Source organism: Arvicola amphibius, chromosome 3 (genome assembly GCF_903992535.2).
Source record: "Arvicola amphibius chromosome 3, mArvAmp1.2, whole genome shotgun sequence".
Taxonomy (NCBI): Eukaryota; Metazoa; Chordata; class Mammalia; order Rodentia; family Cricetidae; genus Arvicola; species Arvicola amphibius.
The window spans coordinates 180,593,105-180,610,529 of NC_052049.1; the positions used below are offsets into that span (position 1 = coordinate 180,593,105).

The 17,425-nt window shown below is 45.9% G+C and overlaps 1 protein-coding gene and 1 non-coding gene across 4 annotated transcripts in view; one reads left to right on the top strand and one right to left on the bottom strand.

Annotated features, from left to right (window-relative positions):
• Osbpl10 (oxysterol binding protein like 10) overlaps positions 1–17,425 on the top strand; it is a 232,928-nt gene that overhangs the window by 175,813 nt on the left and 39,690 nt on the right. For all 3 annotated transcript variants that reach the window (XM_038324095.1, XM_038324096.1, XM_038324097.1), the window contains one exon: positions 2,274–2,428. In XM_038324095.1, the coding sequence (XP_038180023.1) occupies positions 2,274–2,428 (155 nt within the window). The remainder of the gene's footprint in view (positions 1–2,273; positions 2,429–17,425) is intronic.
• Trnaa-agc lies at positions 16,449–16,523 on the bottom strand. The gene has a single exon. It is a non-coding gene; the product is annotated as a tRNA-Ala (tRNA).

A 17,425-nucleotide genomic window follows, 5' to 3' on the forward strand; every position in this document is an offset into this window, starting at 1 on the left:
GACTCAGTCAGCCCGGGCTGCGATTGCCAAGGCTGAACCAACAGATGCGTGTTTCTGTCAGTGCCGGAGGCTGGACTCCATCTGAAGGGTTTTTCCCTCCCCCACTGATGACCGTTCCCTACCCCCTGTCACATGTCACATGCTTTCACTTGCCATGTGTGTGCAGTTCCAGCTCTGGTCTTTTCTTAAGGATACGGATCCTGTTGGATGAAGGCTCTAGCTGATGATCTCATTTAGCTTTAATTGCTTCTAGAAAATTCTGACTTCAGATCTTGCTGGGTTAGAGGTTAAGACATCACAATATGAATGGGGTACGGGTACAAACATTGAATCCCCAGCAGACAGGATTTAGGATTCAACATAGGCGTGAGGGCAGGGGAAGGGGGAATGGAACACCAGACACATGACAGACTAGGTGAGACAGTGAGACTAAACCACAAGACTGACTGACCCTCTCCACGTTTTTCAATATTTATTTATTCATTTATGTATGAATTCATTCGTTTTTTAAAAAGATTTTGTGTGCATGAGTGTTTTGCCTGCATGTATGTCTGTGGATCACGTTCATGAATCAGTGTCCATGAACGTCAGACGAGCAAGGTTGCCTCTGCTCCATGGAGCTGGTGTTATAGGAAGGAAAGAGGAAACAGAGTCCAGTGTGTGCCCCAGCTGAGCTCAGACAGCTGCAGGTTCTGTGAAGAAAGCAGAAAGCCACAATGTGCTTTGGGATGCCTTTGGGATGCCTTTGGACCAGGGACCTCCTGGAGGCTTCTGAGCAGGTGATGATTAGCTAACCCCACCCTCATCCCCGCCCCACTCACCCACCTCCCCGGAGGAGGTCTAGAGGGGCAGCCTCTGGAAAGTTGGGCTGGCCTGTGCAATGCTCTAAGATGATAATGAACTTGGCTCACTGTAGACAGGCTGGAGCCCACAGGGAGAGGGATGGAGCCTGCCAGATCTGGGCTGAGAAGGCTAAGAGGTTGACGTTTTCAGTTAGGGCTTAAGCAGCAGAGTTATGTAGTCTACTATATATGTATGTATTCAGAAGTAAAATATTGAGTATGGCATTGAAAAGAGAACACCACACTCAGCAACACACACACACACACACACACACACACACGGGGTGGGATGGGGTGGGGGCAAGTGCCCCACTTTTGTGCTGTCCGTCCTGTTTTATGTCCACCAATCAGATTCGCTCAGGATGTTAAAGGTTGAAGACATTTCTAGATTGTTTTTTTTTCCCCTCTGAGCAAGTTCAGGAAGAACGCCGACAGACAGGATTGCCTTGAGGATGGGACACCTGAGACCCGTGGGACCGAGTGAGCCCCACTCCCCGGGCTGTCGTTCCTTTCTCATTTATCCCTGCTCCTAGGTGGGGAACTGAGTCTCCAGGCTGGAAGTGAGCCGAGAGCGACCTATTTATTCACCTTGCTAAATTGCCATGGGGTAAAGAAATCTACCTGTCATTACTCCTGTCTCCATTAATAAGCTCACAAAGATACATGATAATAATGATGCTATAAAAATCATATCAGAGGAGAGAATCTTTTCTCTCCTCCCAGGCTTTGAAGGAAGATTGGGAAAATGTTTTTGGTTTAGCAGGCCGCTATTTCTAAAAATTATTCTTGCTAGAATAGACCAGGCATAATGGCTCTCAGTGATGGGTCTTCTTAACATTCCTGCACCTGGCCACATCTGGCAACATCTTTCCTGAGCTGCAACTACTAAACAACAGACCACATTTTGAGAGGCCTCTGTCTGACAATATGACCCGGTCTTTAACGTAAATATTATAAACTGATTTTGAAGGTTTAAAAACAGCATTCATCTATGTTGGTAGAAGGTATTGCTGGGGGCTGGGGAAACGACTCTGGGAAGGCTCTTGTCACACAGGCTAGAGGACTTGGGTTTGCGCTCAAGGGTTGCGTAAAGAGCTGGGCGCAGCAGTGTGCCCCTGTATTACACCTGTCTGACCAGCTCTGGGGAGGTGGGGACAGGTAGATCTGAAAAAGAAATTAAGGTGAGAGAGTGACTGGGGAAGACATTTGATGAGAACCTCTGGCCCCCATGTGCATGAGTACACACGATCTTCCTAGTCTGTGATGACTCTGGTCCTGATGCTGTAGTAAAACGTGTCTTCCATGCATGGCCAGGTACACCCCACCATGTGTGGCACAAAGCCCATATCCCGGGTCTCCTCACAGATATTTCACAGGCTCTGAGTGTTTGATCTGGAGATCCGTGGGCATCATTCTCGCTCTTTATTTCAGAAACCATCCTGGGATGGCATGGGCCCACGTCACATTCCACGGACCAACTGAAAAACGGGACCCTTGGCTCTTTGCCCTCGGCCAGTGCTAACATAACATGGGCAATTCTACCAAACTCTTCAGAAGAGGAGCAGGGCTCCCAGCCGGAACCAGAGGTAAGCGCCCCCGTTGCCTGTGTTCGTACTTGTTCAGAAAGTGAGCGAGCGTGTTTGGAACTCGCTCACTGCTTTAAGAGGAGGCAAGTTATCAAATGCAAGAATTTCTCAGAAAGACAAAATCAGCTCCTTGCCTGACTGGAACCCACCGTCCCCTCCCTTGACCTTATGCCTGGCAGCTGCTGGGAGCCAACTGCCTTTCTACCAATGAGGAGCCTCCAATTTGGATTGAAGTGAACCTCATTTTAACTTCAAATGGGAGAAATTCTAGCAGACCCTCAAAGTATCTAAACGTGCCTATTGGCATGATGGGAGCAGTTGCAAGACATGCCTCTCCCCTGAAGTATGGCTTCTTCATATGGTTCCTGCCCAAGCTCCTGCCTCACAAGCTTGACTCCTGCATGCCTCTGACAGGCCAGGGGTGCGATGTCCTCACACGTGTTGTGTGCAGCAAGTTCAGGCTGCACAGGGGCATTGCTCTGCTCTGTCACAGGACAAGAATCCCTGCAGATGTCGGCCACCTGCCAGGTCCCAGCTGGTTGCAAGGACTCTACCGTCTGCCTGCCTGTCACAGCCCTGTTCCCCTATCTTCGCCCTCCAAGTAGCTGCCGGAAAGGGAGCTAACTGTGGTTCCTCTTGCCAATTTTATTTTCTGTCAGGGATGACAATGATCTATAATTTGATATACACATTCTCAAGATGATATCTTGAGTCAGGCTAAGGCCAGTTTTCACCATTTGTTAGAAATCGTTCTTAATCTCCAACAAATTAATTTTAGCCCGAAAACTGTGGTAGCCTCACAGTACGCATGCATTTGGATAGCTTTGATGAACAAGGCAACCGATGTTCCTCTCCGCGCGAGCGTCTCCATCTCATATCCTTTGGCCGTGATTTGGTGGGGTAGCTCTGACAGAGGCAGGAGCCATCTGCTAACAAATACCTCAGCCACTTCTTCAAGGGTCCTGAGCAGGGAGGTGAACTTTGGCTGGTGGCTCTGCGGGGTGCAGGCTGAGAAAGACACGCAGCAGAGGGAGCTGCCTTCGAAGTTGGTGACTGCTGGGAGCCCTGCTGTCCCCTTCAGTAGACTGGGTCAGTTGATGTTTGAGTTTGAGGAAAACTGCAATGAGCTGGCCGTGCTGGTGTGTACCTTTAGTTCCGATACTTGGGAGGCGGAGATAGGTCAACTTTGGCTACAAAGCCAATTCCAGGCCAGCCTGGGATACATTAGACCTCATCTCAAAGAAACGAGTGTGTTAATTAACAAGCTAAAAAAAAAAAAAATACAGGGCCATCAAGATGGCTCAGTGGATCAAGTTACCGCCTGTGTCACACTAGCAACCTGAGTTCAATCCCTGAAACCTATGTAAGTAATAAATATGCTAGGGAAGTCTGGGTTATCCATTCTTGTGTGAGTCCCCTATAATGTTTCTTCTCCCTTTGCCGGGTAGCTGTGTTCTCTGCCTCTTAGAGGTTGAGGCTGGTCTGTTGTTTTTACTCAAAGCTGTAGATAGCTTTAGCTACCCATCAGCATCACTGGCAGAAGATAGTATTGAATGTTCGTGCTCCTGGGGGCTGGTGAGATGGTGTCCGCCACCAAACCTGATGACCTGAGTTCGTCCCAGGACCCACAAGGTGGAAGGAGAGAGCCAACTCTTGCAAGTTGTACTCCGACCTCCACATGAAATAAACATTTCTCTTAAAGATTAAAAAAAGGTTGTGTATGTGTGTGTGAGAGAGTATATTCCCATACATGTGTGTGCCTGAGGAGGCCAGAAGAGGGTTTCAGATTCTCTTGAGCCAGAGTTATAGGTAGTTGTGAGCCACATTACATGGGTGCTAGGAGCCAAACTCTTGTCCTCTGTGGGAGCAGCAAGCATTTTGCTGAGCCATCTCTCCTGCCCCAGCAAAAAGGAAAAAAAGAAAGAAAAAAAATCACTCACTTCCAAATTTAGATTTTAAAAAATCTGAAGAAGAAACCCTTTGGCCATTAGCATGGGAATGGGCTATTGATTTCTGGCTGTCAGCACTGTGTCCATTCTTTGGTGAGAGGAATGTGAGGGGAAGCCCAGCAATTCCTCAAGGTGGACCGAGATGTCCAGGGGGCTGGTGTCATGATGGTTTTCGGAGGCAGGCGAGTTCAAGTCCTCTAGTAAAGATTCTCTCATTGTTCCCAGTGACAGCCCTGGCAGACAATTCTCAAACTCCAAATGGCCACTGCCTAGGTGATAGTTTTCTTCTTGGAACATCATCCTTTGTCTCTCTCTCTTTCTCTTTTTTTCTTTAATAGTTGAAGCAGCTAGCAAAATTCACCCAACAGCTCCCCTGTCAGATAAAGCAAAATGTGGCCATTGCCTCCTCCTCCTGTACAGTAGGGAGAAACCAACTTCAGGAAGGACGGAGGGGGATTTCTCAAGGCCGGACACTCCTTTGGTTCCCTCTGGTTCCTCACCTGTGTTGACGTAGAGAATGTAGTTCTCTATCGTGGTCCCTATTGAAAAGCTAATTCAAGGGGCTGGGGAGACAGTTCAGTTGGCCACGTTTTGTCACTCAAGCATGAGGACCTGAGTTTGGGTCCCCAGCACTCATGTAAAAGCTGGACATAGCGGTATATGTCTGTCTTTCCAGTGCTGAGGAGGTAGGGACATGAAGACCCCTGGGGCTCGCTGGCCGGCCTGACTAGCGGCTAGCGGCTAGCGGCTAGCGTTGGTGTGCCTCAGGTCTGGTGAAAGACTGTCTCTAAATGATAAGGTCGAAAGCAGCAGAGGAAGACACCCAACCCCAGTCCCTGCTGTCCACTTGTGTATATACGTAGGAATACACATGCACACTCAAGAGCACTGTCGAGAATTATAGCTGTTGTGCATCACCTCAAGGAAGGCATTTCCTCCTGTTCATTGCTTCCGCCATTCATCCCGTCTTCCACAGTCACAGTCAGAATACAGAAGTGCGTCCCATCTCCTCCACTGGATTCTGGCTTGCCATCAAACCACCTACGTACGGAAAAGACATGCATTTTCTTTCTTACACTTATTTATTTAGTGTGTGTTTGGGGGACTGGGATGCGTGCCATGTGTGGAAGTCAGAAGACAGTTTGCCGTAATCAGTTCTCTCCTACCACTGTGGGTCCGGGGATTTGAACGCAGGTCATCAGGCTTTGTGGCAAAGCACCCTGAGTCCACACATGCATTTTCCAAATTTAGTTAATTCCCAGCAGAACCAAAGCTCAAAGTGCGGCATGTGTTTAATCCACACTCTATGAGAGAGTGCATTGGGCTCCAGGGTGGGATCCAGCGATTGTTAACTCGCTGCTCAGCTGGGGCCAGAACTAACTGAATGTGAGGATGCAGTGTTCTCTCACAGGGTAATGAGTGAGGGCAGCAGAACATGTTTACAGCTTTATAAGACTACCTGAAATTCACATTTAGTTCTCAGGAGATTTTATTTCTCCTCCTTTGTCTAGGGGCAGCTTGTCTTAGGACAGGCAGGCAGATTGCCTTCCTTCTGTCCGTTGCTTGGCTTTTCCCCGGGTGCGGGTAAGGAGATATCTGCGCACAGACAGGTCGAATGGGTAGCGAGGAGCCCATCCAGGCAACCTGGTGAACTAGGTTTTATCCGGGTTACTAACAGAGCATGGCTGAGGGTCTCCTCATTGTCTCGACTCTTGTCTGTCCTGATGGGTGGCCTGAGTATTGTCAGAAGTGTGAAATCTCTTGTTCACGGAAGGTCTCTCCTCTGGCTGGCATTTCTGCTAGCCCTTCCCGCAGTATAAGACTATTGGGAGAAATTACAGTTCCTTGGAACCCATTATCTAGGTAATCTGCTAGCACAAGGAAGGACACCCATGTCTCTAGACTGCTGTCATCCCTGCCAGGGTAGTTATTTGAATCATTTGTTTTTACTTTTTTAAAATTGAGGTTTTGAAGAAAGAACAGAAAGTTCAAACAAAACCAGGCCTTTGGAGTTTAACTATCCTGACACCGTGTTTTAAATAACCATTATTAAGCTCTTTGATACTTCATATCTGAGCAACATGTGATCTCATAGCCTTCTGCCAATTGAACGGCTAATGGTTTATATAAATCTGTGTCTATAAGTCCAGACAAATTACCACTCTCATTTTAGCATTGTACATCAGTGAAAAGCACGCTATATGAGGCATAAAAACCTTAGGGCTTTTGTCTTTAGCTTTTTGTCTAAGTCCATTTGGCAGCATGGAGACTTTTGTAATGTGTAGAATTATCTGGTTTATAAACAGATCTGAAAATCATAAAAAATGAACCAATTTCTCAGTGACATTTCCGTGATGTCGCTTCTGTCGGGCTCATTACATAGCAGTTATAGAATATCCATGACAGGTGGGCAGGTAGCATTATATATATTAATATTATAAGAATATTTTAACCTACCTATAGACACATTAAAAATTCAGCTCAGGGCTGGTGAGGTGACTCAGTAGATACAAAGCACTTGCTGCAAAAATCTGGTGACCTGAGTCTCAGAACCTATGGTAGAAGGTTAAAAAGGTGACCCATGGAAGTTTCTGGTGTTAGCATGTGTGCCCACACTAACACATGCCCAAAAGACTGATAAATAATTAAAAATGTCAGTCAGGGTCTGGAGGTATAGCTTGACGGTTAAGGGCACTCGCTGAAAAACAATGAGGACCTGAGTTTGCATCACAGCATCTTTGTGGCAAGCACACCTTTAACCCCAGTGCTGGGGTGAGTAGAGATCAGGGAGTAAGTATCTGGAGCTTGTTGGCTGCCAGTCCAGCTGAAAAAAACAAACAAACTATAGGTTCAGGGACTAGACCGTGCCTCAAAGGAATTAAGGTAGAGAGCTACGAGGACACCTGACACCTTCCACACATAGGCCCATATACCACCACAGACCTATACATACCACACACAGACCTATACACCACACATAGGCCCATATACCACACACAGACCTATACATACCACATACAGACCTATACACCACAACATAGACTGCCACACCACACACAGGCCCATACACTACACACAGACCTACACATACCACACAGAGGCCTACACATACCACACACAGACCTGTACACCACACACAGGCCCATACACCATATGTAGACCCATATGCACCACACACAGGTCCACATTCCACACACAAACTCATTACCACACAGAGGCCCATACACACCACATATGGACCCATATACACACACCACACACAGACTCATACACACCACACATAGACCCATACTCCACACACAAGCTCATACACACCACACACAAGCTCATACACACCACACACAGGCCTCTACACCACTACACACACAGGCCCACACATCATACACAAGCCCATATACCACACGGATCACACACCACACACAGACTCATATACCACACAACAGGTCCATATACACCACACAGACCACACTCACACTAAAAACAAGTCTTGAATCCAGAGAAAGCATTCTAAATTTAATACTGTCTTTTTGTTAACAGTACTTGTTAACCTTAATAATTTCATTATATGTAAAATTAGATATAATAATAATAATAATTAGATATTATTAGATATAAGAAATGACATCTTATAGTAAGATGTATATTATCTATCAGCAATGAACTAATGTTGAGTAATGACTTTATTCTCCAGTAGCAAGAAGCAGCCGATCTCAACATGGATGAAATATGTGTATATTTCTGGAGCAAAGGTCAGAAACTACACAAAGCTGTCTTTGTACACTGGACCAGGCTGTTTAAGTTTTAATCTTTTGAATTTATATTTTATGTTATCCAAGAAGGAAAGCATTTCATAAAGTTCTCTGAAAATTTGATGGAATTTTTTTTTAAAATTGACCCTTTTGCTGCAGAATATCCGCTTTCTCTCTCTTCTTGGTATGATCCAATGACATTGATCTTTCCCTAATATACTCATACCAAAGACTGCCCAAGCTGCTTCACCCTGCTGCCAGGGCTGGCATCTTGTGTTATCCCACCATGAGAGGAAATGTCACAATAATGGAATGCAAAAGATCGTTGACAAAACCCATTCATGATTTTATATGTATACTAACTTCAGTGATAAAATCTTATGTCAGGGCTGGTTATAAGCACTGACTGCTCTTGCAGAGACCTGCTTCCATCCCCAGAAACCACCTTGGTGACTCACAACCACTTGTAACCCCAGTTCCAGGGGATCTGATGCCCTTTCTGGCCTCTGAAGGCAAATGTACTCACATGCACAACAAGCACACACATACACACACACACAACACACACAACATACACACAAGAATTAAATAAAGCTCTAAGTGTTTATAATTAGAAAAATAAAAGTATTCTTGGAAACATAAATATCAGAGCAATAATCTAATAAAAGGATTTTTTTTTTTAAAAAAAAGTAAGGTCTTATTGTGTAGTGCTGGACGGCATGGCACTATGTAGACTGGGCTGGTATCAAACTCACAGATATCTTTCTGGCTCTGTTGCCCGAGTTGCTGGGATTTAAAGGTGTGTACCACCACAACATGGTCAGAGAGTTTTTGTTGTTGTTTGACACAGGGTTTCTCTGTGTAGCCCTTGAATTTCACTGTGTAGACTAGGCTGACCTCAAACTCAGAGATCCACCTGCCTCAGTCTCCTGAATCCTCGGATCAAAGGGACATGCCACCACATCTATCTCATCAAAGAATTTTTAAATGAATGCCGTTTTCAAGCATTTTGGCTTTATTTCCGTAATTACATATTGAGTTTCTTATATCTCAGAAAACTTATCCTTGGCAGCCTCCATATATCATGGAAATGTTACAAAGCAATTATAAAAAGATTCTTTCTATAGTTTTCCAAATGTATTTAAATCACACATCTTGATTAGCATAAAGTATTTTTATGTCTTGTTTTCTATTGCCTTGAATACCAAGGGGGAAGTATAAAATTTAATTTCCTTTTAGAATCTGTTTTAGAAGAAAATCCTTACCAAAATTTATGTAGCAAATAAAAAATTTTCTTACTAATTCACTTTTATCTTATGCCTTAATGAGTACTGTTTGACGCAAACGCTGACGGTACTGTGAAGGCTTTACTTTAGATGTTTATTGTCCCCCTAGAATACTTCCTTGAGAAGATCAGATATCCCTTAATGGTGTGTTCAGAACATCTTAATGTTCTGTGAAGCACATTCATGCGCTCAATGTTTCATTTTTAATAGATTTTAGAAAGTTAAGGGTATGGAAGTTTATTATGGTAAAAAAGTATAGATCTATCATGTCTATGAACAATAAGCCTGTTCTAGTTATGACAAAGAAAAGCTACGTCCTCTGCCTTAGTTCGTGCTTTGTGTTAATTGTGTCAGTGGGTTTTAAAGTGACCTGTCTGGGGCTGGTGAAATGGATCAGGCCTGATGACCTGAGTTCAATTCTAGGTCTCACATGGTTGAGAGAGAACCATCTACCAATGTTGCCACCTGACCTCTGAACAGCAGCATCGCATGCCTGTGGCCCACACACTACATACATGGATAATTTTGGGTGTGGTGTGGTGGAGCATGCCTTTAAGCCCAGCACTTAGGAGGCAGAGGCAGGTGAATCTCTGAGTTTGAGGCCAGCCTGGTCTACATGGTGAGTTCTAGGCCAGCCAGTGAGACCCTGTTTCAATATTTTTGAAATGTTTTTAGCTAAAATTAAAAAAAAAATTAAGTGACCTCTCAGGTTCGATAGCTGTCCTTTTAATCCATGAATTTCATTTATGTTTGGGTAAGGTAAGAGCCGTAAATAACCTATTTCTTTAGGAGACTGGGGGGTAAGATGACTAAAGCCTAAAATTGTTTCAAAGTATTTATAGTCTTACATGTGCAGACATACACGCAAAAATGTTTCAATAGACATGGTAATAATAGCAGTGTTAAGCTAAGCTGAGGCAGAGGCAGGAGGATCACCTTAAAGACCAGTCTGAACTCCAGAGTGAGACCTTATGTTAAAACACACACACAGCCGGGCGGTGGTGGCGCACGCCTTTAATCCCAGCACTCGGGAGGCAGAGGCAGGCGGATCTCTGTGAGTTCGAGACCAGCCTGGTCTACAAGAGCTAGTTCCAGGACAGGCTCCAAAGCCACAGAGAAACCCTGTCTCGAAAAACCAAAAAAAAAAAAAAAACCACACACATACACACACACACATACACACACAAGCACAGACTAAAAGACTGACATACAAAATGACACATAAGAACAATTATAAAGGCCGCAGTGGGCTCTTAGGCCCCTTGGAAGAGCAAGTCAGCATTCTCCCTGGCAGCCTCAGAAACTTGGTATTTTCTGTGCTTATGCAAATTACAATGGAGATCTCTCCAAAAATGTACTCATGAAATACAGACATTAGGTCCTTGAACTAACCCCACAGTGTCATTCCCCCAAAAGTAAGCAAGATGGGTATTGGCGCCTCAGACTCTGCAGGTAGTTTTGTTTCTCAACAGCTGCTACAGCAAATTGACATGGAGAGTCCAGGGACTCTTCTGCTTCAGATGCGGTATACAGAGTAGAACTTTTTCCTTTCCATTGATGGTGTGTGTGTATGTATGGGGGCAAGGTTATGCACGAGCATTAAGGTGTTTCCAGAGGCCAGGGGTCGACTCTTGGAGTTGGGATTACAGGTAGCTGAAGCCTCCACGTGAGTGTTGGGAGCCGAACTCAGGTCGTTTGGAAGAGTAGCCAGTGCGAGCCATCTCTCCAGCCTTACAGTTTATGGAACACTGTTAGCTAAAGGCCAGCAGGTCTGTCACCTGTCTGTGACATAGCTTGTTTAATTCTTTCCTATGAGAAGATGGAAAAGGCCACTTGTTGTAGGAGGGGCTGCTAGGTCATTTTTCTACCGCCCAGCAGCTCAGACCTGAAATGAACACACAGATACTGTATTAATTAAATCACTGCTTGACCCATTAGCTCTGGCTTCTTTTTGGCTAGCTCTTACATATTAATTTAACCCATTGCTAATAATCTGTGTATTGCCATATGGCTGTGGCTTACTGGGTAAAGTTCTGTCTGGCTCCAGCGGGACTACATGGCTTCTCTCTGACTCCGCCTCCTTTCTCCCAGCATTCAGTTTAGTTTTCCCCACCTAAGTTCTGCCCTATCAACAGGCGAAGGAAGTTTCTTTATTAACAAGTGGTATTCACAGCATACAGAGGGGAATCCCACATCAGCCACTGGCTCTCAATCTCCTTGTCATTCACAATAGTCCTGCACTCTGAGCACTGAGGGGCATAAGTTTCTCTCTCTCTAGAATTTCAAAATCTGCTCTGCCACCCCTTCTTCCCCTAGCATGCTCTCTCTTTCAGCATGGGTCAAGTTTACAAACAGATGCCCAGTTTATCCATTCAATTCACTAAGTGGGGGAATATCTTGTGGACTTTATTTTTGTGATCTTGGATACATGTTCAAAGCCTATATAGTGAACCTTTAAAAATATCCCCAGTAGCCAGCTTGGTGATGTAGGCCTGACTTAGTTAGGGTTTCTATTGCTGTGAAGAGACACCATGACCCATCAATGCTTATAAAGGAAACACATTTAATTGGGGTGGCTTACAGTTCAGAGGTTTAGTCCATTGTCATCATGGTGCGACATGGTGTTGTGCAGGCAGACATGGTGCTGGAGGAGTAGCTGAGTATCCTACATCTTGACTTGGAGGCAAGAGGAAGTGGTCTGTTTCACTGGGTATGGCTTGAGCATATATGAGACCTCAAAGCCCACCTCCACAGTGACACACTTCCTCCAACAAGACCACACCTACTCCAACAAGGCCACACCTAATAGTGCCACTCCCTTTGTGGCCTATTTTCTCTCAAACCACCACAAGGCCCATAATCTCAGCTACTCATGAGGCAGAGCCAGGAGAATCAGGTCAGCCCGGACTACAGAATGAGTTCAAGACCAGCCTGAGAACTTAGTTTGATCATATCTTAAAAAAGTAACCTAGGTTATAGCTTGGTGGTGGAGATTTGCCAAGCATGGATGAGACCCTGGGTTTGATTCCAGGTACTGAAAAGTGAAATGTTTTTGTTTTTTTTCAAATCTATCATGAATAATGTAATAAAAACAACGAAAGACAGTGTTACATTAGTCTTTGTTGTTGGTTTTTTTTATTTTTGTTTTTTATTTGTTTGAGACAGGGTTTCTCTGTGTAGCCTTGGCTGCCCTGAAACTCACTCTCTAGACCAGGCTGGCCTGAGACTCACAGAGATCCGCCTGCCTCTGCCTCCTGAGTGCTGGGGTTAAAGGTGTGTGCCACCACCACCAGGCTGTGCTACATTAGTTTTGAGGAACAAATATTTGGTTCGCAGAGTCCTCACATTTTAGGAGATCAATAAAGACTCTACTGTGTAGTCAAGGATGACCCTGAGGGTTCTGTTTCCACATCCCAAGGGTTGGAAGACAAATGTACTGGGTTGAACCCAGGGTCTCATGTGTACTGGGCAAGCACTATGCTGATGGAGCATCCCTAGCCCTTCAAGAACTTGTTTGATTGACATCTGGCAGCCTGTGAAACCTCTTACTTACAGGCGTGGCTGTGTTTTCCTCTATGGCTTGGGAGATTCCTGCCATTTATGCTGTGCCCTTAAAGTCTTCTTCCTTTCTGTTTTCACTTCTTTCCATCTTCACTTCTTTCTCCCCTTCTGTCTGGGGTGGCGATGTTTGCCCTCTTGGCCAGGCATTGCTTTTACAAGAGGATTGGAGTATTGTCATGGTCTTAAATCATACCTTTGCCAGTGGCACGTGCCTGGGACTTCATGGAGTTTGGTGCTGGGCCCCAATGCATCTTTGGGAAAGTGTTCACACCTGTCACCTCTCTGAGCCCCCACCCCTTGCGACAGTGACTTTGTGATGTAAGCATCCGTCAGAGTGCGGGGACATAGTCACTTGGATTTTTGTCCATTGTGAGATGCTGCCTATGATAAAGCAGCATCAAGGGGAACAGTTTCTACTCTCTGACCACAGTTCCCAGAGGACCAAGTTCCTGCCCTGACGCGCCGTGAATGAGAGGGGCTTTAAATAAACAACTGTGTGTATGCTGGTGCCCTTCTTTCTCCACTTCCTCTCTTTCCTCCCCAATCATTCCTGTGGCCTTGAAGGGCAGCTGTGAACAGAGGCGAAACGTTGAAGAGATTGTAGCGATTGTGGTAGGCAACATTTACCAATCTGTTGGTGCCCTTACCTAGCCCTCTCGGCATGACCCCCCAACCCCACAGCTCACTCTCTCCTTACCCCTGGCTAGCCTAGACCCATCAGATCGTGCCGGCAGAGAGGAGTCCCACGCCAGCAGAGTAGCTCACATTTTTATTTGTCTATGGTGAATAAGTATCCCAGAGTGATTTATATGCCAGCTCTCATGACGTTCACTTTTCGAAGATGGAAAGTCAGCACTCAGCAATTTATGATCTTGGAGAAAGAACATTCTGGAAGAAAGGAGCCAAGTATTTTTCGTCTGTTCTGTAGGCTTTGCCTGGTTCAATTGATGAATGCCTGCATCCCTTTTTGCAGTTTGAATTGAGTTCTATAGCATTGCAGGAGTTCTCTGTGTGCCAAATCATAATTATGGATTTGGGGGTTTGTGGCTTTGAGGTACCTGGGAGCAACTAGGCAGGAAGCAGAGGATGTGTGTGTGGAGCAGGGGAATGGACCTTTTTGAGGGTGAATTGGGGAATATTCCGAGTTCCAGCAGGTGTTGTCCATGCCATGTGCAAATAGTGCCAGAACAGCTACTTATTTTTAATTGTGTCTAGTGGTTTTGTGTGTGTGCTCATGTGTGGGGATCCACAGACAGCGTGTAGAGTTCAATTCTCCCCATCTACCACATGGGTCCCTGGGCTTGAACTTGGGCTGTCAGTCTTGGCAGCAAGTGCGTTTTCCTGCTGAGCTATCTCATCCATCCCAGCAGGACCACGGCTCTAGCATTTGGACACCCTGCTGTGGCTGCTTGTCTATCCTGTCCCCACCTCTTCAGAACTATATATCGCTCTGCAGGTGGTATATATCTAGGGCTGAGCTTGGGGTGGGCTCTGTGAGGAGAGCGTCATCGGGGTCATGGGGTCCTAATCTGAAGGGCAGCTTGCAGTTTGACTTTAGAAGAAGTACATGGTGTAATTCAGAGAGAATGACTCTTTTGGAGGAGGTGTGCCATTCTCATGTTGGTCAGCTTCAAGAATTGTGGCGTAAGCCGCAATGGAAGTGTGTGAAAGGAGTGTTCCGCTCACCTCCATCTTTGAAATTCCAGGATTATGGCTTCTTTAGCATTACCTCTCTACTCAGCATGGTGTCTCTTACAGAAATTGCTCTCTGAGGCTGACACCTTTCAGCCTGTGAGAGAAGGGCTCTTCCCATCCTGCGGAAGTGGAGGGAAGTTGCTCCAGCAGGCTCTGAACAAGCTTTAGCAGAAAGGTTATATAAACTCACGTCCCACCTCACAGCAGCTGTGTGTGTTGGCACGTGTGTAAGTGCGTGTGTATGTGCAGGCATGTATGCGTGTGGGGCCATAGGTGGGCAGTGGGGGGGGGGTCTTACATGATCATATTTTACCTTGAGGCTGGCTGTCTCACCTGAACTCAGAGCTCACTGGTTGGGGTCTGGCTAGCTAGTGTACTATGGGGACCCTCCTTCCCATCACCCAAGGGCTAGAACTTCAGTGGCTGCATGTCTGCCCATTTGTGTAGGTGTTTATTTTGCTGCATGCTCTTTACCCACTGGGCCATTCCCCTGGCCCTCATAGAACCTTTTCTTTAAAAATCATTGAGAACACGGATTCCTTGAAGAAGCAGTCAGTCCACAGGGCATACAGTACCATGGAACATGGAATGGTGGTATGTCCTTGTGATCCCTGGCTTTGGGAGGTGGAGACAGGAGCATCAGGAGTTCAAGGCCAGCCTGTGCTACCTGATAACAGTAGAAGGGACAGATCCCGTTTGATATAGTGTGGACCCTGCAAGGTGCTATAGAGTTCCTGATCATCTTGGTAGGACATATGGAGGGGAGTAGCAAAATAATCCCATGTCTGAAATTGTAGGAATGAAGCATCAATTACCTCTCTTCTCCAACAAGCATGTGGGTTTGGAGGAAGGCTCTCTAAGATGCTCCCAGGAGAGAGATTAGGTAGTGGTATCTTTCTCCTCTCCATCTATGGAGATTGGCAGGGCACTTTCAGGCCAAACCCGTTTGTGCGTACCAGCCTAGCAATGTGAGCACATACTCGCTAAGTGGGCAGAACACTAACTCAGTGTCGTGAGAGCCCGTATTTCCAGGGTTCCTCTCAGGGGCTGGCACCCAACAGTAAATTCAACCTTAATACAACTGCTGTTGGCCTCTGCCTTATTCCCCCTGTTTTGTGGACATTAAGTGGGCTGGGGAATTCTTGAGTGTTGTTACACTCTTCTGGGGTCCGGGAGTATTCAGTAAGTTTACCCGGCATAATAAACAGTGCCATCTGCCACTTGTGCATGGGGTGAGCTTCATCAAAGGGCTTCTGTCCTGGTTTCAGTGCTCTGAACAAACACACTGACCAAGAGCAACTTGGCATTGCCTCTCAGGTGGGTGCAGCAAAGAAGCCTGGAGTGTGGAGAAATGAACCATGAGGTGACTTGTATGAACTGTCTGCTGATTTCCCCCTGTGCCCTTGGCTTGTGGTCCCTTCATGGGTTCTTCAAAGCCAGGTTTACCAGCTTATCTTCTTCAGCCAATCTTGTCTCCCTTCTCCACGCCTCTTTTTATTTATTATGTGTACAGTGTTCTATCTGCATGTGTGCCTACATGCCAGAAGAGGGCACCAGATGTCATTATAGATGGTTGTGAGCCACCATGTGGTTGCTGGGAATTGAACTCAGGACCCTCTGGAAACAAAGCGTGCTCTTTCTTAACCTCTGAGCCATCTATCCAGCCCTCTGCCCACCATTTTAATACAAGGTCTCATGTAGCCATGTTGACTTCAAATTGTACCTAAAGCTCACCTTGAATTTCTCATATTCCTGACAGCTGTGCACTACCAGGCCTGGTTTACACAGTGCTGGGGATTGAACCCAGGACTTCTTGCATGCTAGGCAAGTATTCTACCACTAAACTACATCTGCAAATCTAATTCCCCAGTGCTTTGGAACCCCAAATCCACAGTCTGGCTTGGGGGATATGGACATCCAAGCCTCTTACAGTTGCAAGGTGGGGGTGGACATGAATTCCCAAATCCTCTTACAGATGCCAGTGGCTTCTCTTCACCAGTACATTTATGCACTGTGACAGGAAAGCCGACCGTGGCTTGGAAGGCCTGTCCATAAATTTCTCTCCTTGAGGAAGGCAGGCAGCTCGGCTGGACTTGCTCCAGAAGAAAAGAAACCAGCTCTCTGATTACTTTTTTTTTCACACAGTGAAGCTCTTTTGAAAGTTGCCGTTCCTGGATCCATTGCTCCCAGCTACCCCTCCCTCCGAGGTTTTCAGAATTAACCTAGACACAAAGCCATAACCGTCTTTGATAGTTCATTCTGTCTGCAGTCACAGTAGGAGGGAGGATTAACTCTCACAAGGCCTAGGCCTGTGGCTCAGCTCACCCAGGGCTTGCCTAGCATACACGAAGCCCTGGATTGGATCTCATCTCTGCGTAAATGGCATGGTGGCTTATGCCTATCAGTCTAGCGTTAGAAAGATTGAGACAGGAGGATCAGAAGTCCAACACCATCGCCGACTACATCGTGAGGTTGAGGCTAGTCTGGGCTATTACCACTTTAACCAATTCTAGCATGGAACTTGTAGAGAGTCAAGGGTGAAAACCCACTCTTGTGACCCTTCTTTCTGATGTCACCCCTAGAAGAGGCTGCTGTGTGATTCTCCTGGGAGATTAAACTGGAAACTCAATACTAACTAACCTTTATTCCTTTTAAAACCTTTTCACCCTCTAGATAATGTCGTGTGGCTTCTTAATCTAAAATTACATTTTTTATTTTCGACAAGGTCTTACTATGTTGCCCTGGCTGGCCCGGAAT